The sequence below is a fragment of the Mustela erminea genome, chromosome X (assembly GCF_009829155.1).
Source record: "Mustela erminea isolate mMusErm1 chromosome X, mMusErm1.Pri, whole genome shotgun sequence".
Classification (NCBI taxonomy): Eukaryota; Metazoa; Chordata; class Mammalia; order Carnivora; family Mustelidae; genus Mustela; species Mustela erminea.
In genome coordinates, this window is record NC_045635.1 from 33500791 (window position 1) to 33527769 (window position 26979).

General features: G+C 38.5%; 1 protein-coding gene across 6 annotated transcripts in view; it reads left to right on the forward strand.

The window, feature by feature from the left end:
* SYTL5 (synaptotagmin like 5) overlaps nt 1–26979 on the forward strand; it is a 129929-nt gene that overhangs the window by 81147 nt on the left and 21803 nt on the right. For 3 of the 6 annotated variants that reach the window (XM_032330561.1, XM_032330564.1, XM_032330562.1), the window contains exons 7-12: nt 6030–6171; nt 9241–9373; nt 10968–11074; nt 21600–21692; nt 22303–22368; nt 25631–25809. In XM_032330561.1, the coding sequence (XP_032186452.1) occupies nt 6030–6171; nt 9241–9373; nt 10968–11074; nt 21600–21692; nt 22303–22368; nt 25631–25809 (720 nt within the window). The remainder of the gene's footprint in view (nt 1–6029; nt 6172–9240; nt 9374–10967; nt 11075–21599; nt 21693–22302; nt 22369–25630; nt 25810–26979) is intronic. The other 3 variants (XM_032330563.1, XM_032330565.1, XM_032330566.1) reach the window with 3 other exon arrangements.

Sequence of the window (26979 nt, forward strand, 5' to 3'; positions counted from 1 at the left end):
ACCCAGGTACCCCTTGGGTATGGGGATTTTTAAAAGCTTCCCCAGTGTTTCTGATATGAAGCCAAGGATAAGGGCCACCCATCTCCCACAAGACTGTTGACAAAGATGAAGCATTTTGGGATCACCAAAGACTGGAAAGTTGAACTACGTTCACCTTTTTTCTCTTTTCTTTCTCATGTTTAACATCTCTTTCCCATGTAGTGGGATCACCTCACTTTCTCACTGCCACCTCCCTTCCTTTTTGTACATATCCGTTTCAGATCTGATTAACAAAGAAACATTAGGAGAGTGCATAAACCACAGAAAGAATACCATGCAGTCTCTGTGTCATGCTATGCACTAGCCAGTGAGTGGTAGTATCTCTCAGATTAATGCTGCCTTTTGGTTCACCTTCCTTAGGGGAGTACTTGTTTAACCATGCAGGCACAGACTCAACATTGTCCGTCCCCTCTGGGAAGGTTGCATCCTGGGAAATGCTTTTCAGACTACAACTCCTGGGAGACAGTTACATAATCCACAAAGGCAACTCATTAAATTATAGTCTCTCTCCCCTATCCTTAGAAAGACAGATAGAGCTAGGGGTACCTGGGTGGCTCAGTCTCTTAAGGGTCTGACTTTGGTTCAGGATATGATCTCAGGGTCTTGGGATCCAGCCCTGCATCAGGCTCCCTGCTCAGCAGGAAGTCTGCTTCTCCTCCCTCTGCCACTCCCCCTTCTCATTCTCTTTCACCCTCTTAAACAAACAACTAACTGACTAACTAAATAAATAAAATAGATACATCTAGAAAGCCATTATCAAGATTTGGGGCCAGCATGATATTAGAGATAATAAAATGGAAGGCTTTTGTTATATTTCATAAACCAAAGTAAATGAGACTCTTCCTCCTCTAGGAAATATGTCTTTCAAGTAACCTGGAATGTCCAAGCTCCCTAGGCATTGTCCTATCCTCATGCTTTGGGATCTATTAGAACAGGAAAAATATACCTCTTTCTTGCCAGTTTCCCTTTAAGCAAATTTTAGCTTGAAGTTTTGTTGATGCTGATTTGTAATACTTCTGATTTAAGTAACAATAACATGATATCTGAATCAGAATAGCTCTTTCAGGGATGCCTGGGTGGTTCAGTTGGTTAAGCATCTGCCTTCAACTCAGGTCATGATCCTGGGGTCCTGGGATCAAGTCTTACATCCGGATCCCTGCTCAGTGGGGAGCCTGCTTCTCCCTCTGCCTGCTGCTCCCACTGCTTGTGCTCGCTCGCTCGCTCTCTCTCTCTCTTGCAAATAAACAAATACAAATCTAAAAAAAAATAGCTCTTTCATTTTTTTAAGTACAGCTGACACCGGATCACGTTAGTTTTAGGCATACAACAGTGATTCAACCACTCTATATGTTATACTGTGCTCCCAGGAATGGTAGCTGCCATCCGTCACCACACAACACTGTTACAATATCATTGACTGTATTCCCTCTGCTGCACGTTCTATTCCTGTGACTTCTTCACTCTATGCCTAGAAGACTATCTCCCACTCTCCACTCATTTTGCCCATCCCCCTCCCCTCCAACCACCAGTTTGTTTTCTGTATTTATAGGTCTGATTCTACTTTTTATTTGTTTATTCTTTTGTTTTTTGAGATTCCACATACGACTGAAATCATACAGTATTTTTTTTTTCTGACTGACTTATTTCACTGAACCTTCTACACTCTAGGTCCATGTCTGTTGTCACAAATGACAAGATTGCATTCTTTCTTATGGCTGAGTAATATTCCATTGTATACATACCATATCTTCTTTATCCATTCATCTATCTGTGGTCACTTGGGTTGCTTCCATATCTTGGCTATTGTAAATAATGCTGCTCTAGACATAGGGATGCATGTATTCCTTTGAATTAGTGTTTTTGTAGTCTTTGGGCAAATACTCAGTAGTGAAATTACTGGATCATATGATATTTCAACTTTTAATTTTTTGAGGGACCTCCAGACTGTTTTCCACAGCGGCTGCACCAATTTACATTTCACCAACAGTGCACGAGGGTTCCCTATTCTCCACCTCCTCACCAACCCCTGTTATTTCTTGTCTTTTTTTTTTAATTTTTTATTTTTTATAAACATATATTTTTATCCCCAGGGGTACAGGTCTGTGATTCACCAGGTTTACACACTTCACAGCACTCACCAAAGCACATACCCTCCCCAATGTCCATAATCCCACCCCCTTCTCCCAAACACCCTCCCCGTAGCAACCCTCAGTTTCTTTTGTGAGATTAAGAGTCACTTATGGTTTGTCTCCCTCCCAATCCCATCTTGTTTCATTTATTCTTCTCCTACCCACTTAAGCCCCCATGTTGCATCACCACTTCCTCATATCAGGGAGATCATATGATAGTTGTCTTTCTCTGCTTGACTTATTTCGCTAAGCATGATACGCTCTAGTTCCATCCATGTTGTCGCAAATGGCAAGATTTCATTTCTTTTGATGGCTGCATAGTATTCCATTGTGTATATATACCACATCTTCTTGATCCATTCATCTGTTGATGGACATCTAGGTTCTTTCCATAGTTTGGCTATTGTGGACATTGCTGCTATAAACATTCGGGTGCACGTGCCCCTTTGGATCACTACCTTCGTATCTTTAGGGTAAATACCCAATAGTGCAATTGCTGGGTCATAGGGCAGTTCTATTTTCAACATTTTGAGGAACCTCCATGCTGTTTTCCAGAGTGGCTGCACCAGCATTTCTTGTCTTTTTGATTCTAATAGTTCTGACAGGTGTGAGGTGAGATCTCATTGTGGTTTTGATTTGCATTTTCCTGATGTTGCGTGATGGTGAGCATCTTCTCGTGTGTTTGTTGGCCATCTGTATGGCCTTCTTTGGGAAGATGTCTATTCAGATCCTCTGCCCAAAAAAATATCTCTTTCTTAATTGAACTTTAAACTTCTTGAATTTAAACTTTATCTTCTTCCTATTTAAGTGGCAAAGATTTATGTATTTCATGTCATATTTTTATATAACATCTGAAAGAGTTGGCATCCAAATATTTATGATATTCTGCCTCATTAGACTAAGTCCTTTTTAGTCTAACAAGCTGAGACAATCAGCTGAGAGGAAAATATTTTTGAGATGTTCACAGTAAATGTCAGGGACAAATGTGAAATTATATGTCATTTTTGAGATAATGATTCTGGCAACAGTTTTCAGTAGCTGACTTATAAGAATTTTTTTCTTATTACAGGATAGCCTTTTGAATGTCATCACCACAATTAATCAACATATGCTTGAGCTTCTACATAAGTAGGACTTTTGGTTCCAGCAAAGCTATTCCATGATGGGGACTTTTTCAAAACCACCTGGGTCAAGGAGAACCTTTAGGACAGGCACAAACAGATAAATCTACATGAGTCCCTTTGGGTCGTAACTTCTTGGCTCATTTCTGCAAAATTCATGTGTATTCTTTTTTTTTTCCCCAAGGAGATTTTACCTAAAAGTGTAGAGAGAGAGATTTTTTGTGGTAACATTGTTCTGAGAGTAGAGAACTTACTGTCACAGCACAGCATACCTGGATAGGTCTCTACAACCTTTCTAAGTAGGACTTCTGAGATGAGCAAAATCACTTGGATGGTGAACTGTTGTCAAGTGTGGAAGCGTAGCCCCTGAGGGAGATATTTACCAAGGAACTTATAATTTCAAATTATAGCAGTTTATTTAATCACAAAACTTTATATTCTCTTGTCATCAGAATCAAGACACAGTCTTGACCCCTCCTGAGCAATCTATAATTAATTCAGAGTGCCATCTCTAGACGAAGCCAGAGACCATTTCTATGTGGTATCAGAAGAATGCTACCCGGGGTGCCTGGGTGGGTCAGTCAGTTAAGCACCTGCCCTCGACTCAGGTCATGATCCCAGAGTCCCGGGATTGAGTTCCACATTGGGCTCCCTGTGCAGCAGGGAGTCTGCTTCTCCCTCTAACCCTCCCCCATCCCATGCTTTCTCTCTCTCACTCTCTCTCTCTCTCTCTCAAAAAAATTAAAAAAAAAAAAGAAGAATGTTACACAGAGGAATTTTTAGTTCTCTTAATCAGATTCCAAGAAACTACCTCCCAGCTCTCTGATCCTAGGATTATTTTCTGCATGATATAGCTCTGTCAATGTAGACCCTGCTTGTTGTATCAATTTGATTTGGGGGGAATAATGAGCAAGCAGTATGAACAACTGGAATGAGCACAGGCTTTGGGTAGACAGGCGGGTCTCAGTTCTTATCCTGACTTTCCTATGTACTACCTGGGTGAGAGTGTGGTAATCGTAGTGATGGTGTGTGTTGTGTGTGGACACAGACACATGTGTGCATATCTGGAATAATTGTTTAACCTCTCCAATACTTAGTTTTCTCATCTTTAAAAGAAGACTATTGGGGTGCCTGGGTGGCTCATGGATTAAAGCCTCTGCCTTCGGCTCAGGTCATGATCCCAGGTCCTGGGATCGAGCCCCGAGTCGAGCTCTCTGCTCAGCGGGGAGCCTGCTTCCTCTTCTCTCTCTCTCTCTGCCTGCCTCTCTGCCTACTTGTGATCTCCGTCTGTCAAATAAATAAATTAATTTAATTAAATAAAAAAAAACAAGACTATAGGTATCTTTTTTTTTTTTTTTCTAAACAGGGATGTTGGGGAATGGAGAGTGTCAAACACCTAGAAAATACTCAGTAAATGTAGCTTCTATTTACGTAGTGATGGAGGGCGGTCGTAGGTAGTTGTATCAGTCAGGGCATATTTGATTTGATTTTAGTGGCTTCTCTGGTGCACAGTCTTGAAAAACTTATAATCTGTGGATGATAGCTGCAGCGGTCAATGCCCGTTCTTTCTCCTGCCAGATTTGTCTTCCAGTAATGTCACATGCACAGTCAGACATTCTTTAAAAAAAACAAAACAAAACAAACAAACAAACAAAAAAACCATTTCTCTCTTCTTTAGCATATCTTTTCTTTAGCATATCTTTTCAGTAAGTTCTAATCACTGTTAACTATCACTGTGAGGCTTTAAACAGTAAAATGTTTATTGTTATAGATGCATTTATAACTTATTAAGTAGTGAATAAAAGAGGAAATTCGCAAAGGCTTCTATTTTACCACTTGGTGTATTTTGTGTTCACTGAGGATAAACAATGAAATAGAACAGGCACTTCTCTTAAACTCTAATTTGTCAAAAAACTTACACTGAGTTATGAAATTCCCATGTAATGAGAAAATTGTGTTCACCTCAAGGGCAGGAACTATTTTTTTATTAATCATTATTGAATGGAATTGAATCAGTTTTAGCAAACAAAGTGAGTCAAGCCCATTTACCAAATGTCATTATTTTTATACCACGTTTATTAAATCTGTACCGTGAGTCAGACACTGAAATAACACAGAGAAATACAACATAATTCCCACTTTTTGATTAAATATGTACTGAGTGCCTCCTTTGCACCAAGGTGTTATGAAGGTGGTGGAGATACCATGGTAAATATGAACTCTGTCCCCAGGGAGTTTAGGTTGAAAGAAGAACCAAGGCACACATACGTGTATCTCTTGGGGAACCAAATAAGACATTCTGTAGTCAAGGACTACACAGTTGGGTCAAGACTGTAAGTCAACAAGAACTGAGCAGAGCTTGAAAAGCCTTATAAATGTCAGGAAAACACTGATGGGGAGGCTGGACTTCAGCCAGGCCTTGAAGGATGGAGAAGATTTGCATAAACAGGGAGTGGCAAATAGAGCATAGCAGGTGGAGAGAGTGTCTGCAAAAGCTTTAGAGGTAGAAGCAGAAGCAGGAGCCATGAGTGTGGTGGGTTGAGAGGACAGTGAGGAGGCTGTCCGGGAGCTGGGAGAATGCTGGTGAGCAGTGGGAAATAAAGCTGGAATGGAAGGGCGAAGCTCACTTAGAAAAACCCTAGAGTCAGACAGATGGGCTTGAATCTAGCGAGTCTTTGAGGAAGAAAGGGAAATGGTAGCTGCTGACCATGTTAAATCCAGAATATTCTTTCTCATTTAGGGGAAGCACAGGTTCATCCGATCTTAATGACCAGGAAGCTGGCCCCTCAACCCCGAAAAGCAGCCGGAGCAGTGGTGTGACCCCCATCACTCAGAGGTCACCAGCCCCAAGCACACACAGTGTGGCTTCAGTCAGCTTTAGAGTAAGTACCAAATGCAAAAGCACCCCCAGCTTCTGAGACCTGACCGCACCATCATGGCCTGGTTGGGTTTGGGTTCTCTGTATCTCGAAGCATGCTGTTTATGCTGCTTAATTGTAGAAACTTCTTTATCAAGACTGAGCTTCCTACGTCCTTTGCTCCTGGTGGGAAGCCAGAAGTGTGAAGCAAAAGAGAAGGAGCAGGCTCAAAGGTGACGGTTACATGGTTTAAACAAAATCTGAATAATGTTTAGAAGTCTCCCCTTTAATCCTCCATGTTATCTGTCAAGGCATTCGTAAGTTGCCTGCATGAAACATTTTCCACACGGATTTAAATCAGGAAAAGTAGACTCTTGAAAATTTTTAATAGTTTTCCTTTCTAGAACACTGCCAAAATTTGGGACCAACACATAATGAAGACATAAATTGCATTATGCATAAAATATATATGGAACGTGGAAGTTGTTCTTTTGAATGACTGAGCATCTAGATTTTTTTTTTTTATTAAGCAGCAAACTCCATAAATGTAGCTGGCACGTATATTTAAGAAATCTTGGTCCTACTCAGGCAAAGGTGGTGGGAAGTGAAAGAATCAGCCATGCAGGAGTCTGTAGCAAGGTGTCCCTTCGGGCAGGAGCAGCACTGATACTCAGCAGGTACACATATGGGGAAGGCTGTTCCACTTACTTATGGCTGGGCTCCACCTTGAATGGCTGATGCACTTGTCCACCCAGCAGCTAAAAGATTTTTAATCCCCTATAGAAGCAGCCAGTGCTAAGACTCTGAAGTGGGAACATGCCTGGTATGTTCAAGGAAGAACAAGAAGGCCAACGTAGCTGTTGCAAGTGAATAAAGAGAGGGGTCCTAGGAAATAAGCTCAGGGATATAACATGGCCAGACTATTGTAGGCAATTTGACATTTAGCTGGGATAAGATGAGGCCAACTGGAGGGTTTGAGCAGATGTGGCTTTTCTTTTTTGTAATTTTTTTCTTGTTTTTCTGTCTGGATTAATTTTTTTTAAACTCCAGTATAGTTAACATACGATGTTATAGTAGTTTCCGGTGTACGATATAGTGACTCAACAATTCTATACATCACCCAGTGCTCATCATCATAAGTGCCCCTCCTTAATCCAGAATATATAAAGAACTTATACAACTCAACACCCCGAAAACAAAAAATTCAATTAAAAAACGGGCAGAGGATATGGCTTCTCTTTACATGGGATCTGGGGGCTGTGCTGAGAAGCATTTGTGGGGGAACAAATGGAGAAGCCCGGAGGCCAGTTAGGATGCCATCGTATTACTGCAGGCGAGAAACTAGACTTCGGAACGAGGAGATCGAAGGGGAGGTTGTGAATCCCGAGCCTGTTGGTGGGAACGCAGACTTGTATAACCATTGTGGAAAACATTATGGAGGTTTCTTAAAAAAAAAAAATTGAAAGTAGAATTACCATATGATCCAGTAATTCCACTACTGGCTATTTACCCAGAGAAAACCAAAATACTAATTCAAGAAGATATATGCAGCCCTGTGTATCATTATTTACAATAACGAGGATATGGAAGTGATCCCAGGGTCCCCTGATAGATGAAAGGATAAAGAAGCTGTGGTGTAGACACACACACACACACACACACACACACACACTCTCAATGGAATATTTCTCAGCCATAAAAAAGAATGAGAACATAGCATTTGTGACAACACAGATGGACTTCCAGGATATTATTCTTGGGAAGTAAATCAGACAGAAAAAGACAAATACCATTTATCTAATATACAGACTCTAAAAATCAGAAGAAATGAACCAATGGGACAGAACCAGAGACAGACTCCTATATATTAGAGAACAGACTCATGGTCACCAGAGGAGAGGGAAATGAGGGGATTGGTGAAAGAAGTGAAGGGGATTAAGAAGTACAAACTTCCATTTATAAAATAAATAAGTCCCAGAGAGGAAAAGGAGAAGATTAGGGAATAGAGTCAATAATACTGTAAAAGCATTGTATGGTGACAAATGTTGACTACACTTACTGTGGTGAGCGCTGCAAAAGGTATACAACTGTCGAATCACTGTGTTATTATCTACCTGACACTACCATTATATGTGAACAATGCTTCAATAACAAGAGTAGCTAAATACTGAATATAAAAACGAACTATTTATCTAAAATATCGACTCTTCCTAGAATGTAACTTCAGAAAAATAATCATGAACTTAAAAAAAAAAAAAAAAGCAGAGGCTAGGAACTGTCAGATTCTGTAATATTTTTAAGGAAATGCCAAAAGGCATTCAGAAAGACTGAAGAATAATAGAACATTTCTTTCAATATTTAAAGTCTGAATTGTACTTGCTGATAAGGTAAAAAGCATATTTAAAATTTCATACGAAGCTCGGTGAGTGGTACTGTTCAATAACCAGAAAAGTGTGTGGATATTTGATTACTTTTACTTCTTGGCAACCTAACAAGGAATGATATTCAAAATATTTAGTAACTGATGTGGCACTGAGCAACCAGCACAGACTCTGGACCAAGGCAGGGGCAGTGTCCTGGGGACCCTTCTATGCCATGCGTTCACCTGGATTGTGGGTCATGGTCTTCCATTAAGTGGGGGTAGAGGAGGCAAGGGTTGGTTGAGGAAAGAGGGTGTTGAAAGTGGGGATAAACATAGGAACAAGAAGAATACTAAGCTTGAACATGACTCTGGAGATGTGAAGCTAGCCAGAGTCCCATATATGGGTCCTGTAATATTGGAGGTACTTATATCATCTTTCTTGCTAACCCTGTAATCGAAAACTCACAATTTTGTGAATGAAGTATTATTTTGAGTGACTTCTGTGTTAATTAACAAACCTTTTGGTATTGATTTTATAGAGAAATTATCGATGGGTTCAGGGTTCTCTGAACTCATGATAAGGATCCTCGCCAATGTCCACCAGTCCTCCCTAAAGAGGAATATGATGTCAATATGGTTACACTGAAGTATATTCAGATGGGAGGCTTTTAAAGTAAATTACAGTCATCATAATGTTGGCTTTTTTTTTTTTTTTCATTTTTACTTTGTGAGAAGCGACATGGTTTTGAAAGTTCCGTGGATTTGGCTGCCATTGAAAGCACGTATGAGAACCTCACAAAGAGTCATCGCAGAAATGTTTCTGGTACACCTTCCATAGCGGTGTCTGAGATCTCCCTCTCCTCAGGTGGGTGTTTACAGCATGATTACTCTTCTTTTTTAAAAAAAAATGACTAAATCACTTGAAATTAACTGCCTTGTGTGACATTCCGTGGGTGTGCCATGCTTTAGAAAATCACCGTTTGTTCCTTGACTCATCATGGTAGTCCTGCTCCATAAGAAAAGCTTAAATCTAGACCCAGGTGATGCCCTGAGCCTCTTGCATTCATGCAAAATCCATTGATTAAGTGCACACTCTTGTCAGGCATCACTGCCAAGTTTCAGAGCTGTACCAAATGTCGGTACAGGAATGTAGGACATAGAATTGGTTTGTTTGATGGAAAGATAAAGGCACTTTCCCAGAATTCAAGGAAATGATTGTTCATTTGACATGGTAGACATAAATGCCTTATGTCTAGACAGATGAATTGTCCTGTGGTTTAAATAAAGAGCTATTTGCAAGCAGCAGTAAGGTATCAGTAACAATGTTTTTCATTTGTATGGTATATTCCAGTACAATATATCCTTCCACTTCTTCATCACAGCAACCCTGGGAAGCAGGTATTAATTGTGTTGTAATTTTATTACCTATGAATAAGAAAATTCTTTAGAGAAATATGCTGTAGTTATAAAGCTTATGTCCCTTGTGTAGAATTAAAAGCATGACAAAATCCTCAACAGGAGAAAGTTAACTGTTATACCTAATGACGATATTTACATAAAGCCTGAGGCTAGATTCTGTGTGCTGAGTTGGGGAGCCTTTCTTTGTCATCGGAGGGCTCCCAAAGCGCTTTCTAAATATATGTGGCTATTGTTGCATTTTGATTGGGACGACAAGATTAGTTCTCCCATTAAGAGGAAAATTTTAAACGAGCATAGAAGCCAACCTCATAGATCATTTTGCTCCTACTTCTGGTCAACAGCTCCTGTTTATGGAGTACATACTCTGTGTCGGGCACTGTCCTAAGTCCTTCTGCATTATTTAATTTACCGTTTCAAACTCAAGCGTGTGATGGCTCTCATTAGTCTTTCTCATTATGAGCAACTCTATCTATTTTAGCAGGACTTTGATATAGAACTGCTCTGTGTAAGTAAACCGTGCCTTAGTAAGTTGCCCACAGTATTACTGAGTTGTTCATCATTTTTTAAATTATATTTTTAAAAGCAAAGTATTCACCTTGCACCAGTTAGAATGGCCAAAATTAACAGGACTGGAAACAACAAGTGTCAGATGGGAGGTGGAGAAAGGGGAACCCTCTTACACTGTTGGTGGGAAACAAATTGGTGCAGCCACTTTGGAAAACAGTGTGGAGATTCCTCAAAAAATTAGTAATAGAGCTACCCTACAACCCAGCAATTGCACTACTGGGTATTTACCCCAAAGATACAGATGTGTGAAAAGAAGGGCCATCTATATCCCAGTGTTCAAATACTTTAAAAAAAAATACAAAGTACATTAGTGTATTAATATTAGTTACTGACTCTGACTGTTGCTTTCATGACACTCTATGCCCTGTGCCTAGAAGGAATGGGAAAAAAGATAAAACATTTGCAGTAAGAAGGAAAATCTTCTAACAAAATTAGCTGGATTCCTTTCTCTCCTTCTCTCTTCCTTCCTCCAGACCGGAGTCGATCTGAGTTAGATCTGAGTGGGTCATATCCGGAAGACTTAGAGAATACTGTAAACATAAGAAGCAAGTCCGTCCCTGGGGCTTTAGACAAAGACTTGGTAAGTTGCATGTGGAAGAAAGTCATGATCATGAGGAAAGAACAGTCTTGTTCCAAACCTTTCCAATTTTAGGGAAGAATAAAGTGAAGATATATGATAATCTGTTCCTATTAGTATTCACATTCAATACATTAAAAACAGCTAAAGAATGATTTAGGAAAATTAACTGGTAATCAGGTTAATGAGTGAAGGTTTTCAGTAAAGGAAAAAAAATACCTGTTGGGAATTTCAGTTCCTGGATTAACATCATTTTATCTAAACCTGGAAAGTAAAGGATCCTAACATTTCCTAAACCAAATTTTACGAGACTCAGCTGACTATATAGCTTGTATGAACATTTCTACATCTGAAGTTACCTCTAATAAACTGCCCCCTTAACTGAAACTAAATTATGTGAAAATTAATGTTTATGTGAACTCATTTATGAAAGGTGAAGGTTAAGTTAGATTATTCTTAAGGTTCCTTCCAGTTCTAATATCTTGATTCTGATTTCTCTAATGGCTGTAATGCAATTAGAATTCCTTGGAAGAAAGATATAGCACAAATGTTAAATGACATTAATGTAATTTTCCGAAGCAAGACAGGAAACTTATCTTTAAAACTCAGTGTTATTTACTAGAGTAAATAAACTTGGAAAGTATTTTCTTAAATCCACTAGAGAAAGCAGAGGGGGAGGCTATAAGATCAAATGGCTTCAAAGCTTACTTCTCTTCAACCTTTAAAGAACAGCTAATTCCAATGTTATTAAACTATTTCTGGTCCTAGAGAACTCAATAACTGGCATTAAAAATGCATTAAAGGGTATCAACAGCAAGTTAGAATATGCGGAAAAGCAAATCAACAATCTGGAAGACAGGGTAATGTAAAACAACTAAGCTGAACAACAAAAAGAAAAAAAGATTAATACAAAATGAGAATAAATAGCTTATGGGAAGTCAACACTATCATTAAGCATAATAACATTTACATTATAGGGATCCCAAAAGAAAAAGAGAGAGAAAAGAGGGCAGGAAACTTTTTAAAAGAAATAATGGCTGAAAGCTTCCCCAATCTAGGCAAGGAAACATACATTCAAATCCAAAAGACACAGAAATTCTCCAATAAAATTAACCCAAGGAGGTCCATATCAAGACACATAATAATTAAAATGGCAAAGGGTAGCGATAAAGAGAGAATTTTAAAAACAGCGAGAGAAAATAGTTAAATACAAGGGAAACACCATGAGGCTATAACCTGAGTTTTTATCAGAAACTTTACAAGTCAGAAGGGAGTGGCATGATATATTCAAAGTGCTGAAAGGGGGAAAAAAAAAACAAACCTACAACGAAGAATACCCAACAAAGCTTTTCAGAACTGAAAAAGAGATAGAGTTTCCTAGATAAGCAAAGGACTTCAACACCAATACTACATCCGGAAGAAATAGAAGATTTGATTAGACTATTTAGTAATGATGAAATTGAATCAGTAATAGAAAAACTCCGAACAAACAAAAGCCCAGGACCAGATGGCTCCACAGGTGAATTCTACCAAATATTTAAAGAAAAGTCAATTCCTATTCCCAAAAAATATAAGAGGAGGAAAACTTTCAGATTCATTTGTAAGGCCAGTATTATGCTGATACCAAAACCAGATAAAGACACGATGAAGAAAAATATTGTAGGCCAATATGTCTGCTGAAGACAGATGCAGAAATCCTCAATAAACTATAATTAAACTGAATCGAACAATACATTTAAAAAATCATCCACCACAGTATTAAGGAGGGCATGTATTACATGGAGCACTAGGTGTTATACAAAAACAATGAATCTTGGAACACTGAAAAAATAAAACTAAAAAAATCATCCACCATGATTGATTGGGATTTATTCCAGGGATGCAAGGGCGCTTCAGTCTTCACAAATCAATTAACATGATACATCACATTTACAAGAGAAAGGAAAAAATATGATCATTTCAGTAGATGCAGAAAAAGCATTTGACAAAGTACAATATCCATTCATAATAAAAATTCTGAACTAAGGGACGTTAGAGGAAATATATCTCAAATAAAAGCCATATATGAAAAACTTAGAGCTAACATAAGCTTCAGAACTTTTCCTCCAAGATCAGGAAAAAGACAAAGATGTCCACTCTCACCACTTTTATTCAACATAGTACTGAAAGCCCTGGCCACAGCAATCAGACGAGAAAAAGAAATACAAGGCATCTGAATTGGTAAGGAAGAAATAAGGCTTTCACTATTTGCAAATGACATGATACTGTGTATAGAAAACCCTAAAGACTCCATGAAAAAACTACTAGAACTGATGAATGAATTCAGTAAAGTCACAGGATATAAAATTAATACACAGAAATTTGTTGCATTTCTACACACTAATAATGAAGTAGCAAAAAGAGAAATTTAAAATATGATCCCATTTGTAGTTGCACCAAAAAGAATAAAATACATAGAATAAAATACATAGAAATAAACTTAACCAAGAGGTGAAAGACTATACTCTGAAAACTTATATAAACAGTGATGAGTGCTCACTTCGGCAGCACATATACTAAACAGTGATGAAAGAACCTGAAGAGGACGTAAGCTAATGGAAAGACATTCCATGCTCATGCACTGCAAGAAAAAATATTGTTAAATGTCCATACTACCCAAAGCAATCTACAGATTTAATGCAATCCCTATCGAAATGCCAAAAACTTTTTTCACAGAACTAGGACAAATAATCCTAAAATTTGTATGGGACCACCAAAAGACCCCAAATAGCCAAATCAACCTTGGAGAAGAACAAAGCTGGTGATATCACAATCCCAGATTTCAAACTATACTACAAGTTGTAATAATCAAAACAATATGGTACTGGCATAAAAATATTCACAGAGATCAAGGGAACAGAATAGAGGACCTGGAAATAAACCCACACTTAAATGGTCTATTAATCTATTGCAAAGGAGGCAAGAATATGAAGGGGGAAAAGACAGTCTTTCCAACGAATGAGGCTGGGAAAACTGGATAATAACATGCAAAAGAATGAAACTGGGCTATTTCCTTACACCTTACACAACAATAGACTCAAAACGGATGAAAGGCCTAAATGTGAGACCTGAAACCATAAAAATTCTAGCAAAAAACATAAACATTAATTTTTTACATCAGGTATAGAAACATTTTTCTAGATGTATCTCCTCAGGCGAGGTAAAAAACAAACAAGCAAGCAAACTATTGGGACTATACCAAAACAACAAGCTTTTTTCCCACAAAAAAAACCATCAATGAAAAAAAGAAAGGCAACCTACTGAATGAGAGAAGATATTTGCAAATGATTTATCCATTAAGGGGTAAATATCCAAAATGTGTAAAGAAGTCATACAACTTAACACTGGGGAAAAAAACCAATCCAATTAAACAGTGAGCAGAGGACTTTCATAAACATTTTTTTTTCCAAAGAAGATGTACAGATTGCCAACAGATGCTTGAAAGGATGCTCAACATCACTAAGCATCAGAGAAATGCAAATTAAAACCACAATGAGCTATCTCTTTCTATCTGTCAGAAAGGCTAGAGTCAAAAAGAAATAACAAGTGTTGGTGGAGATGTGGAGAAAAAGGAACCCTCATACACTGTTGGTGGGAATGCAAATTGATGAAGGCTCTGTGGAAAACAGTATGACAAGTCTCAAAAAATGAAAAATGGAATTATCATATAGTCCAGTAATTCCACTACTGGGTATTTAACCAAACAAAACAAGAACATTCATTTGAAAAGATACATGCATCCCTATATTTATCACTGTATTATTTGCAAGAGCCAAGATATGGAAACAGTCTAAGTGTGGATCCATAGGTAAGTAGATAAAGAAGATATGCCTATGTACAATGGAACAGTACTCAGCCTTCAAAAAGAATGAAATCTTGCCATTTGCAACAGCATGGATGGACCTAGAGGGTATACAGCTACATGAAATAAGTCTGAGAAAAGCAAATACCATATGATTTCACGTGTATGTGAAATCAAAAAAGAAATGCATAAACAAACCAAAAGCATAATTAAACCTATAAATGCAAAGAACAAACTGGTTATTACCAGAGTAGACCAGAGTTGGGGGGGATGGATGAAATAAAGGGGATAAGAGTATGCTTAACTTGCTGAGTGCTGAGAAATACTTGGAATTCTTGAATCATTATATCATACACCTTGAACAAATATAACATTGCATGTTAATTATACTTAAGTAAAAAAGATATTGAATTAAACGGGAGCCTGGAGGCTCAGTCGGTTAAGCATCTGACTCTTGATTTTTGGCTCAGGTTCTGATCTCAGGGTCATGAGTTTGAGCACAGCATCAAGCTCCATGCTGACCAGCGAGTCTGCTTGAGATTCTCTCTCTCCCTGTGTCCCTCCCCACACTCCACTTGCATGTGTGCGCATGTTCTCTCTCTCTCTCTCAAATCTAAAAACAAAGGATATTGAATTAGTAATTTAAAATCTTCCCCTAAAGAAATGCTGAGTAATAAACTGCTTCATTGATGAAGTCTATCACATATTTGAAAAGGAAATAATATCAATTCTTCATAAATTTGCTCAGAAAATTACTTCCTAATCCATTTTGTGAAGTCAGTATTACCCTGACACCACAGCTAGAGAAAGACATTGCAAGAAAGGAAAACTACAGAATAATATCTATTATGAATACAGATGGGAAAACCATTTATAAAGTATTAGAAAACTAAGTCTGGTAATGAAGAAGGATTGCACGCCATAACCAAGTGGGATTTATTCTATGAATGCAATATTAATTTAGCATTTAGAAATAAATTACTGTAATAAAGCACATCAGTATAATAAAAGACAGGAACCACATCATCTCAGTAGATGCAGAAAAAGCATCTGACAAAATTCAACATCTATTTATAATAAAACTCTCAAAAAAATAATAGTGAACTTTCTCAGTGTAATAAAGGGCCTCTACAAAATTCCTACAGCTAGCATCATACATGATGGCAAAAAAAAAAAAATGCTCTTCCCCCTAAGTGCAAGAACAAGGCACAAAGATTTTCGCCTTCATCATTTCTGTTCAACATTTTATAGAAGATTCTAGCCAATGCAGTTAGGAAGAGGAAAAGGAAAAGAAAGGAAAAATAAAAAGGAGGAAACAGGACAAAGGAAAGAAAGGCATCTCATTAGAAAGAAAGAAGTAATAACTGCTTTATATGCAGTTGACATGATTCTATATATGGAAAATCCTAAAGAATCTAGAAAAATATTACTAGAACTAATGAACAAGTTCACCAAGGTTGTAAGATATAAGATCAATATACAAAAATCAATTGTATTTCTGTATATCAGCAATGAACAATCTGAAATGAGATTAAGAATAGCATGAAAAAGTGCTCCACATAACTCGGCATCAGGGAAATGCAAATCAAAACCACAATGAGATACCACCTCACACTAGTCAGAATGGCTAAAATTAACAAGTCAGGGAATGACAGATGCTGGCGAGGATGCGGAGAAAGGGGAAGCCTCCTACACTGTTGGTGGGGATGCAAGCTGGTGCAGCCACTCTGGGGAACGGCATGGAGGTTCCTCAGAAAGTTGAAAATAGAGCTACCCTATGACCCAGCAATCACACTACTGGGTATTTACCCTAAAGATACAAATGTAGTGATCCAAAGGGGCACATGCACCCAAATATTTATAGCAACAATGTCCACAGTAGCCAAACTATGGAAAGAACCTAGATGTCCATCAACAGATGAATGGATAAAGGAGATGTGGTATATATATATACACAATGGAATACTATGCAGCTATCAAAAGAAATGAAATCTTGCCATTTGCAATGACGTGGATGGAACTAGATCGTATTATGCTTAGCGAAATAAGTCAATCAGAGAAAGACAATTGTCATATGATCTCCCTAATATGAGGAAGTTGAGAGGCAACGTGGGGGGTTGGGGGGATAGGAAAGGAAAAAATGAAACAAGATGGGATCAGGAGGGAGACAAACCATAAGAAACTCTTAATCTCACGAAACAGACCGAGGGTTGCTGGGGGAGGGAGGTAGGGAGAGGGTGGTTGGGTTATGGTCATTGGGAAAAGTATGTGCTATGGTGAGTGCTGTGAAGTGTAAACCTGGCGATTCACAGACCTGTACCCTGGGGCTAATAATACATTATATGTTAATTTAAAAATTTAAAAATTTAGAAAAAGAAAAGCAAGAAAAAGAATAAAATACTTAGGAATAAAATTGTCTAAAAACTGTAGGACAGTTTTATTGAAATTTAGAAAAATATTGCTGAGCTAAATTAAAGAAGATCTAAATAAATAGACATTGTATGCACATGGATTAGAAAATTCAATATTCTCTCCCAGTGAATCTATAAACTCAATACAAACCCTATTAAAATCTAAGCAGGCTATCTTGTGGAAATAGAAATGCTGACTCTAAAATTTACACAGAAATGTAGAATGTCCAGAATAAGAAAATAAGTTTCAAAGAGCAAAGTTGGAAGATTTTCTCTAGTAGATTTCAGAACATTGTATACAGCTATAGTAATCAGTGCAGTGCAGTATTGGCATAAACATAGGAAATCAAAAGAATATAATTGAGAATCTGGAAATAAGCCCTTATTGTCAGTTGATTTTGGGCAATTCAATGAGGGAAGGATCTTTCATCAGATCATGATAGGACAATTGGATATGCATATACCATAAAAAAAAACCCTCCAAAAACACACACCATGAATAAAAACTAACTCAAAATGGATTATATCCCTAAATGTAAGAACTAAAACTAAAATTTCTAAAATGAAGGCTAGGAGAAAATCTTTAAGACTTCATGTTAGGCGAAGAATTCTTAGATATGACACCAAACGTATGATGCATGACACATTGAAGAAAAAGATAAATTTTACCTTAGTTAAAATTTTTGTATCTAAAAAGACATTGTTATAAAAATGAAAAGCCATAGGGGCGCCTGGGTGGCTCAGTGGGTTAAGCCGCTGCCTTCAGCTCAGGTCATGATCTCAGGGTGCTGGGATCGAGCCCCGCATCGGGCTCTCTGCTCAGCAGGGAGCCTGCTTCCTTCTTTCTCTCTCTCTGCCTGCCCCTCTGCCTGCTTGTGATCTCTCTCTGTCAAATAAATAAATAAAATCTTTAAAAAAAAAAGAAAAGAAAAGTCATAGACTTGAGTAAAATATTTGCAAATCATATATTTGTAAAAGGACTTGTATCTAGAATATATAAAGAACCCATACAATCAACATAAAAAGACAAATAATCCTATTAGAAAATGGGTAAAAGATTTGAATAGATATTTTGCCAAAGGAGATTTATAAATATTCAATAACTATGTGAAAAGATGTTATTAATTATTAAAGAAATGAAATATTAAAACTACAATGAGATACCACTTAACATCTACTAGAATGGCTATCAGCTAAAAGAACTATTGGCAAAGATGTACAAAAATTGAAGCCCTTCTACAGTGATGTTTAGGAAGGTAAAATGTACAGACACTCAGGAATAAAAGCTTGGCAGTGTCTTTTTTTTCTTTAATAAATTTTTTTTTTATTTCACAGAAATCACAAGTAGGCAGAGAAACAGGCAGAGAGAAGGGGAAGTAGGCCCCCTGCTGAGCAGAGAGCCTGATGCAGGTCTTGATCCCAGGACCCTGAGATCATGATCTGAGCTGAAGGCAGAGGCTTAACCCACTGAGCCACCCAGGCACCCCTGGAAGTGTCTTTAAAAGCAAAACATACAGTTTCTATACAACCCACCATTTCCATTCCAGAGTGTCTAAGAGAAGGGAAAAGCTATGTCCCCACAAAGATGTGCACACAAGTATTCATAGATATATATATCCTAAAAGCCAAAGAGTGGAAATAATCCAGATATCCATCAGCTGGTGAGTAAATAAATTATACATTGTATTCCATACAATGGAAGAATATTCAGTAATAAAAAGGAGGGAAGCAGTGATTCACACTACGAGATGGATGGGCCTAAAAACCCAATGCTTAATGAAAGAAGCCAGACACAAAAGGACACATACGTATGATTCCATTTATATAAAATATCTAGAAAAGGCGAATCTACAGAGAAAGCAAAGCAGATTAATGGCTTCTAAAAGAGTGGACTTGGATTGGAAACAGGCATGAGGAAACATATTGGGCTGATATATTTTTAAAACTGCATTATGTTGATGTTTACACAAGTATAAATTTGCTAAAAGACAGTAGGGTATACACTTAGATTTAGCAAATTTTATGGTTTTAAAATTATACCTCAGTAAAGCTGTGGGAAATAATTAAACAGCATGAAGAGTAACTGACAAAACTTTGGCAATATATCGATCATTGTAAGTTGGGTGGTCAGTTACAAGGGTTCATTATACTGTTTCTCTGTTTTTGTGGATGTTTGAAAGTTTTCATATCTTTTTAAAAAATAAATATGAGAAGTAATAGTTTAAGTGCTATCAACTGGACAGTAGCATAACCAGAAAAAGCAGAAGATAAAAATATAGAAAAGGGACCATAAGAAAAAAAAAATGGGATTTATGCCTCGTATTAAAGAAAAATCTGTTTCAATTGGAAAGTGCCAAAGATGAGATGTAAGTAATAACTTACACATAGGTACATTATAGTGAGATGAAGAATATCAATTATAAAAGAAAATCCTAAAAAAAAAACAAACTTCTAGAGAAATCCTATTACATACACATGAACAAGGATCAAATTAATATCAGAGTTTTCAACAACAACAGTGGGTACAAGATAAAAAGGTTCAAAGTGAAATAGGTTTAAATGAAATACTCAGGAGAAAGAAATCCCAGGAAATGTTGCAAGGGATATAAAAAGTAAAGGTGATTAAATAAGCTAGTAAAGTTGCTCTCTTAATAACTATAAAGCTAAGACCAAAGAAGTGAGAGAGAATGTATACTTAATAACTCAGTCTTAAAATTCTGTTAAAAATCATACGCAGCATGTTCTCTGACCTTGACAATTATGGTGCTATTAATGACAAAACCATAAGTTACTCCATAGATCTGCCAAGTAAAAACACACTGCTCAATAATTACTGGGTTAAAGAAGAAGAAATCTTAATGAGCCTATAAAAACAATCCAAGCTATATGAAAATAACAATACTACCAATAAAAAGTAAAGAATGCAACAGAAGTCTCACTTGGGCCAAAATTATATAGCCTTAAATATCTATATGAGTGAGGAAGAAGGGGTGAAATTATTTACTATGAATTTAACTTGCAGTTAGGAGAAGAATTACTAAACTCGCGGTAAAGATACACTGAATGGGAAGAAATCAGAGAGGGAGACAAACCATGAGAAACTCTGGACTCTGAGAAACAAACAGGAGAGTTACAGAAGGAAGGGAGCTGGGGGCACAGGGTAACTGGGTGATGGCTATTAAGGAGGGCACGTGTGGTGATGAGCACTGGGTGTTACACACAGCTAATGAATCACTGAATGCTACATCAAAAACTAATGATGTACTCTCTGTTGGGTAATTGAACATAATTTTTTTAAATTAAATAGGAATGAAAAAATAAAGATATAATTAAGAATAAGAATTTGAAAAAATTAACTACAAAACAAAGATAAAGCACAAAACAACAAAACAAAAGTTGGTTCTTTGAAAAAACACTAACATGGTAAATAATCTCTGGAAAGGCCACCAAGGGAAAAAATACAGAAGCCAAAAACAAGTAATACTACAGATGAAAAAGTAAATGTAACTACAGATAAAAGAGATATAATATCAACAATGATATGCCGAGAATTTTGAAAACCTAGATGAAATGAATACATTTCTATAAAAATATAATTTCCCCAAATTTGAAATTTCCAGACAGGAGAAATAAAATTGAAATAGTTAGAAATCTTCTCATGAAGAAAAACAAGAGAGACCTAGATGACTTTATTGGCAAGCTCTATGATACCTTCTTTTTTTTTTTAATTTTTAAAAAAGATTTTATTTATTTATTTAACAGAGAGAAAGAGCGATCACAAGTAGGCAGAGAGGCAGACAAGAAAGAGACGAGGAAGCGGGCTCCCTGCTGAGCAGAGAGCCCAATGCAGGGCTCGATCCCAGGACCCCAAGATCATGACCTGAGCCGAAGGCAGAGGCCCAACCCACTGAGCCACCCAGGTGCCCCTCTATGACCCTTTCAAGGAAATTATAATTCTAAATATTACACAAACTTTTGTATTGTGATAAAATATATATGTAACATAAAATTCATTATTTTACCTATTTTTAGGTTTGTAGTTCTGTGGCATAAAGTATATTCAGGTTGGATGGATAGTAAAAGAAACCTCAGGATAGGGTGATTTCTAGATATTTGGATAGGATTTTTTAGGTATTTATTTTTAGGTATTTTATTTTTATTTTATTATTTTATATTTATTTTATTATTTTAGGTATTTTACTTTAGATATTTAAAAAGAAAACTTCTTTCTAGAAAAGAAATAAAACAAGCTGCTGATTTTCTCCTTCTTCCTCAGGACTCCTTGGAAGAGACTGAGCAAGGTGTTCATGGCTTAGCATCCTCCCGGTTTTCTGCCAACACCCACAGTCTAGCAAGTGGCCTGTCAACCGTAAGCGCTTCTCTAGCTTGTGACTGGAAGCTTCTTCTTTCCCTTTTTGGTTTTCTGTATTTTTCCCAAAGGGGAGGGGAATGTTCTTGAGAATATGTGTGACAGTGAGTTAAAAGACACTATAATCTCCCGCTTGCCCTTTGCCCGCGGAGTACTTTTTGGTCTAATTTTGTGTGAGCTTTTCCGTCTCTCTTCTTCCACGGTCCTCACTCAGTTTTTAAAACCTCTTCACTCCCTAATTCAGGCTCTCATCAGCGCAAGCCCATAATCTGTCACAGTTCTCTGATGATGGCTTTCTTTCCCTGCCACCATTCTGTCCGCTTTGAACCACCCACCATGCTGTTGCCCGTCATTTTCCCAAAATACGGAACTGGTCAGCTTTCTCTCCTCCTCAGACACTGGCCGTAGCTTCTCACTCACTGCCTGTAGAATAATGTCCCTTTTTATTTTCATGTTCAAGGCTTTGCTTGAGAGGCTGTCTTTAGGGGCCCCCGTGTCCACATACACGTCTGTGTGTCTGTGTCTGTAAATCTTTTTCTTTGGTCCTCTGATTTCTGTCCATTGCTTTAATACCCTTTTCTCTTTTGACCTTTGGGTGACTTTCTTAAAGAATTCTCAACCAGGCTGTGACAGGAAGTGGACCTACCTAAGTGTCCCTGATGCGGACTCAGACACTGTGAGTTTTCAGTCTTTCCTTTTCCTTCTTTCCAACCATGCTTTGCAAATTTCATGGTATGCGGAATCTGACTAGGTGGGCAGGTTTTCCAGCATGTATCATTTTCTGACTTGTGAACAGTTACCCAGAGTTTCTCTTTAAAGGGTAAACAACGTTATCGGAATCCAAGTATCTCAAGGAAAGAAAAATACATTAAATGTTAGAATCTAAGTGCCAGTCAAAGAAAATAGGGTTCCACATGCTTTACCACTAATGAGATACTTTTAGAAGAAATATTTCTATATTTTTTTATTTTTTTAAAGATTTTATTTATTTGATAGTAGGCAGAGAGGCAGGCAGAGAGAGAGAGGAGGAAGCAGACTCCCTGCTGAGCAGAGAGCCTGATGCAGGGCTTGATCCCGCCTCCCAGGACCCTGGGATCATGACCTGAGCTGAAGGCAGAGGCTTTAACCCACTGAGCCCCAGAAATATCCCTATTTTAAATCTCAACGTTGTCGCAGTTAAGAGTATAAAGTTTGGTTAGTAGGAAAATTGCCTTAGCTGCCATAACTTCTCCCAAGCTTCAGTATTTATGGCTTCTTAAGTTTCCTATCATTAGGGGCCCGCTGCTCACTGAGGACTGCTTTGAAGATGTGGCTACTGAGAGAGACGTGGTGTTGGCACAGCTGAGTGTTCAGAAGGTGTTCAGACTAAAAATCCAGAGCTCTTACTCTGTGTCTTGGCACTGCCAACAATTTCTCTGAGCCAGTGTTTCCTCCTATGTAACACAAGGGGTGTAGTGGCTTACCCGTGAAGCCCTTAGAAGTCAAAGAATAGTCCCGGGACCAGCAGCCTTGCCTCACTTGGGGCAGAGATGAACACTTTGTCCGTTCACAGAGCCCCTAGTGATTTTTTCCATCCAGCTCCTGAGCCAAAAGTAACACCTGTTGAATCCATTTATTAAGTAGCTAGTGATAGGTGATATATAGCGGAATGCTGTGGTTCAGGAACAAATTCTTAAGGCATCTTTGGTGCAAAAAGGGCGGTTTTATTCAAGCACGGGGACGGAGCCCGTGGACAGAAAGAGCGACACTAGGGTCATGAGGAGTGACTGATTATACACTTTCAAGTTGGGAGGGGGTCGGGGACAGCATAAGTCTCTAAGGAATTTGGAAGCAAGGTTTCCAGGACCTTGAGGGGCTGCTGTTGAAGATAAGGTCATTTACTACTGTCTAGTAAAACTCGAGGCATGAGACCCTTCAGATATATACCAGGGGGCCATACGTTTGGAGGATGATTGCTAACTGGTATCTTGGAGGCTGGTAGAGCTAAAGGAAGTTTCCAAGGGGATTTTTATCTATCAAAGAAGACTTATGGGATCCTGGAGGTCAGCCTCATGTCAAGTTAAGCTTGCCTTTTGACTCTAGCAAAAGTATGAACATTGAGATATTTGAGCTCCTGGAGGAAGGTCACCCTGTCTATCTGAAGTATTTGCCAATGGGCTGCAAGGTAAATTTAGTTCTTTTCTATATTTCTTTTGCCTTTGTTCTCCACACCAGTCAGACCAAAAAAACTTAGTAGACATGCAAAACAATAATACGCATACATTGAAAGAAAAATACTTTTATTCCATTCTTAAATAGCCCTTAATCCTTCCTACTGGGATGTGGGTATCTGTTGGGCATTTAACAACTCGTCAAATCTCGGCATCTGACTGGACAGCACCACTTTTATTTCCTGTTCCGTGTTGATTTTTATCTAGTACTTACTTATTTTTCACAGCAGTTGTCAAAAAGTCAACTTCACACAGATAGGACTTAACTGAAAAAGAATAAATTGTGATTTAATGTTGACACTGTGAACTACTGCTAAGAGTTCGCATGGTGTCTGATTGATGTCACTGCGTTTCTCTTGAAATTTTAAAAATGCCCCCGTGGTCCCCTTGGGAAGCTGCTGTGGTGTTCTGGGATGTCTCAATACACATTTTCAAACTGTGCACCTAGGAGCTAGAGAGGAAGACTCTCAGACCCCACCGGAGACTGATTGCATCAGAATCTTAATCATTTTAAGAAGATCCCCTGGTGATTTATGTGCAATTAAAGTTTGAAAAGCACCACTCAAAGCCACCTGTTGTTATGAAAATTCTGTTTTGTTTTAGGAATAGGAAAGAAAAATGAGATCACTCACTGGCTCCCATTATAATTTCTAAGTAATTATGAAATTCTTGGTTTACTCTTGCCCTTGACTTAAGCTTAGAGATACTGGCCACTTTGCCAGCATCCTGTTCTTTGATAAGTCTCTGTGCAACTAGAGAAATGTCCTGACTTTCATTGCACATAACAGACAAAGTGGGAAGTCTAGGCTCTCTTTGGACTTACTCTAGGCCTTCCCAGTGGTTCACCGACAGGGCTCTTGAAACTGCTAGGTCACTCATGAAAGCCTTCCACGTGGTCTCTTGTGACGGTCATGTTGCTAAGATACAGTTTGGGTACTAAAGGGTAATTTTGTTACATTTAATTTAAACTGTGTCTCTTGTCACTAGTGTCTAATCAGAAATTCATTCTGGTGGATCTGGACTTTTTTATTACATTTTATTTTGTTTGTCAGTGTGTTGGTTGTTCTGTGTTCTCTTTTGTGGGTGGTAATTTTGCAGAGGTTTGCAAAGCCCTAGTCTTTGACCTACCTCTGGAACCCAAACAGTTGCCCGGGTATTTCACGGCAGCCCAGGGTCTATGATGCTCTGGCATGCCCTTGGTAAAGCCACTGTTAAGGCTTCCCAGAGACTGCTGGAAGGCTCTCTGTGGATATCAGAGAAAGAAACTTGTGGCTCCTGCTAGTACGAAATATATGAGCTTCTCTTTGTCCAGATGGATGCATTCTAGACCTTGAAGTAGATTGACCTTGAGTCTTCCAGGGAGAGAGACAAAAGCTACAGGGATGGGAAGAGGACTCCAGATTGAGGAAATGCCCCTAATGACCCTGTATTCATTAGAAGTGAATAAACAAAGGCTATCCACTTGCCCAGAAAGGCAATGCTTCCCCTATCAGCGAGCTTCCTGCCCGCCTTTAGAATGCTTCTTTAAGTCTTCTTGTCCCTTGTCAGGCTTGGATTTTATATAATACCAGAAAACCAAGCAAAACAAGTGATTTTTTTTTCTTCACTCACCCTAGATTTTGTTGCTCATTATAAAGAATAAGAATTATAATTGAATAAAGGGGGTGGTTTCTGTGTAGAGCTAATTAAAATAACACTGGACACCTCTTTTCATCTTGTTTATTCCAGACCAGCCTTAACAGCATGATGAGTGTTTACAGCGAAACAGGGGACTATGGCAACGTGAAGGTCAGTGGTGAGATCCTTCTCCACATCAGCTACTGCTACAAAACTGGCGGGCTCTACATTTTTGTCAAGAATTGCAGAAATCTGGCCATAGGAGATGAAAAGAAACAGAGGACAGATGCGTAAGCACGCAGCGTTTTCCTCGGATTGTTTCAATCACTGCTCTCTTTGTCAGCGTGTGTGGTTTTGTCTTAGCGTTCTTCTTGATTCAGAGCCTTCTCAGAAGGTCGATTGTCCTTTTCCTCCTGTGTGACCCTTCTAAATACTCTCTAAGTGTATGTATAATGGTTGTGTCCATGATTATCTGATTTTTCCAAAGCTATGAGTCAACATGACTCAGGACTATTTGTAGTTTACCCAGAGGCCACTCTGAGGTAGAGGCTGGCTGACACGTCGTCATACCCCGGGATCACTGAGTATCCTGTTCTGTGAGACCCTCCAGAGAAAATCACCAAGCTGTTAGCCCAATTGAATGACTCGAAAGGACAATTTGAGGCTCTCAGGTTTCTAGATATCAGCGGGGAGGCAGGTATGGACCATAGGTACGTTGGAAGGGAGCTAGATGAAAGATGTGTCAGGGGCTCCCAAGGTCATTGCCAGGCTTGATGATTTACTAGGAAGACTCACAGCCACAAAGATATAAGGCATGTGTGGCGAAGTTCTGAAGAACTGTTTACTGGGGAAGCTCATTTAGAGCCTCAACTGGTCACGTACCAAAATTCCAGTCTCCGTGAAGGAAAGCAGGTGTTCTGCCTCAGCCATACTGTTTTTACAAATAGCTTAGTCCCAGTGAGCCACTAACATCTGTTCCGGGAGTGATGAGAATCCTCCAAGTTTCCAGATGCCTGTCAATGGCTAATGTTGTACGCAGGCATTTCCAAGGACCTCAATCTGAGGCCGGTCGGGATATCCTTCTCCTCTGTAACAGGTGACCTAGGTCCAATAAACAGCTCAGAGAAGCTGTTTCCAAGTGTCTAAAGATAGACAAATGGGAGTGGGGCACCTGACTGCCTCAGTCGGTGGAGGGTACGGCTCTTGATCTCAAGGTTTTGAGTTCGAGCCTCCACGTTGGGTGTAGAGATTACTTAAAATGTTTTAAAAATTTAAAAAAACAGACAGAAGAGTATAGACTCTGAGTATAGATTGGTCCACCTCCTTCCTTAACTAAATATCCAAGGGCTTCAGGACCAATATAATCATTCAGAGTAGCATGGAAGGAGGTCATTTAAAGCCCTGATCAATATGCTTTAGGACTCTGGTACATCTTGTGCATTTCTAAGTCTGCCTTGGTG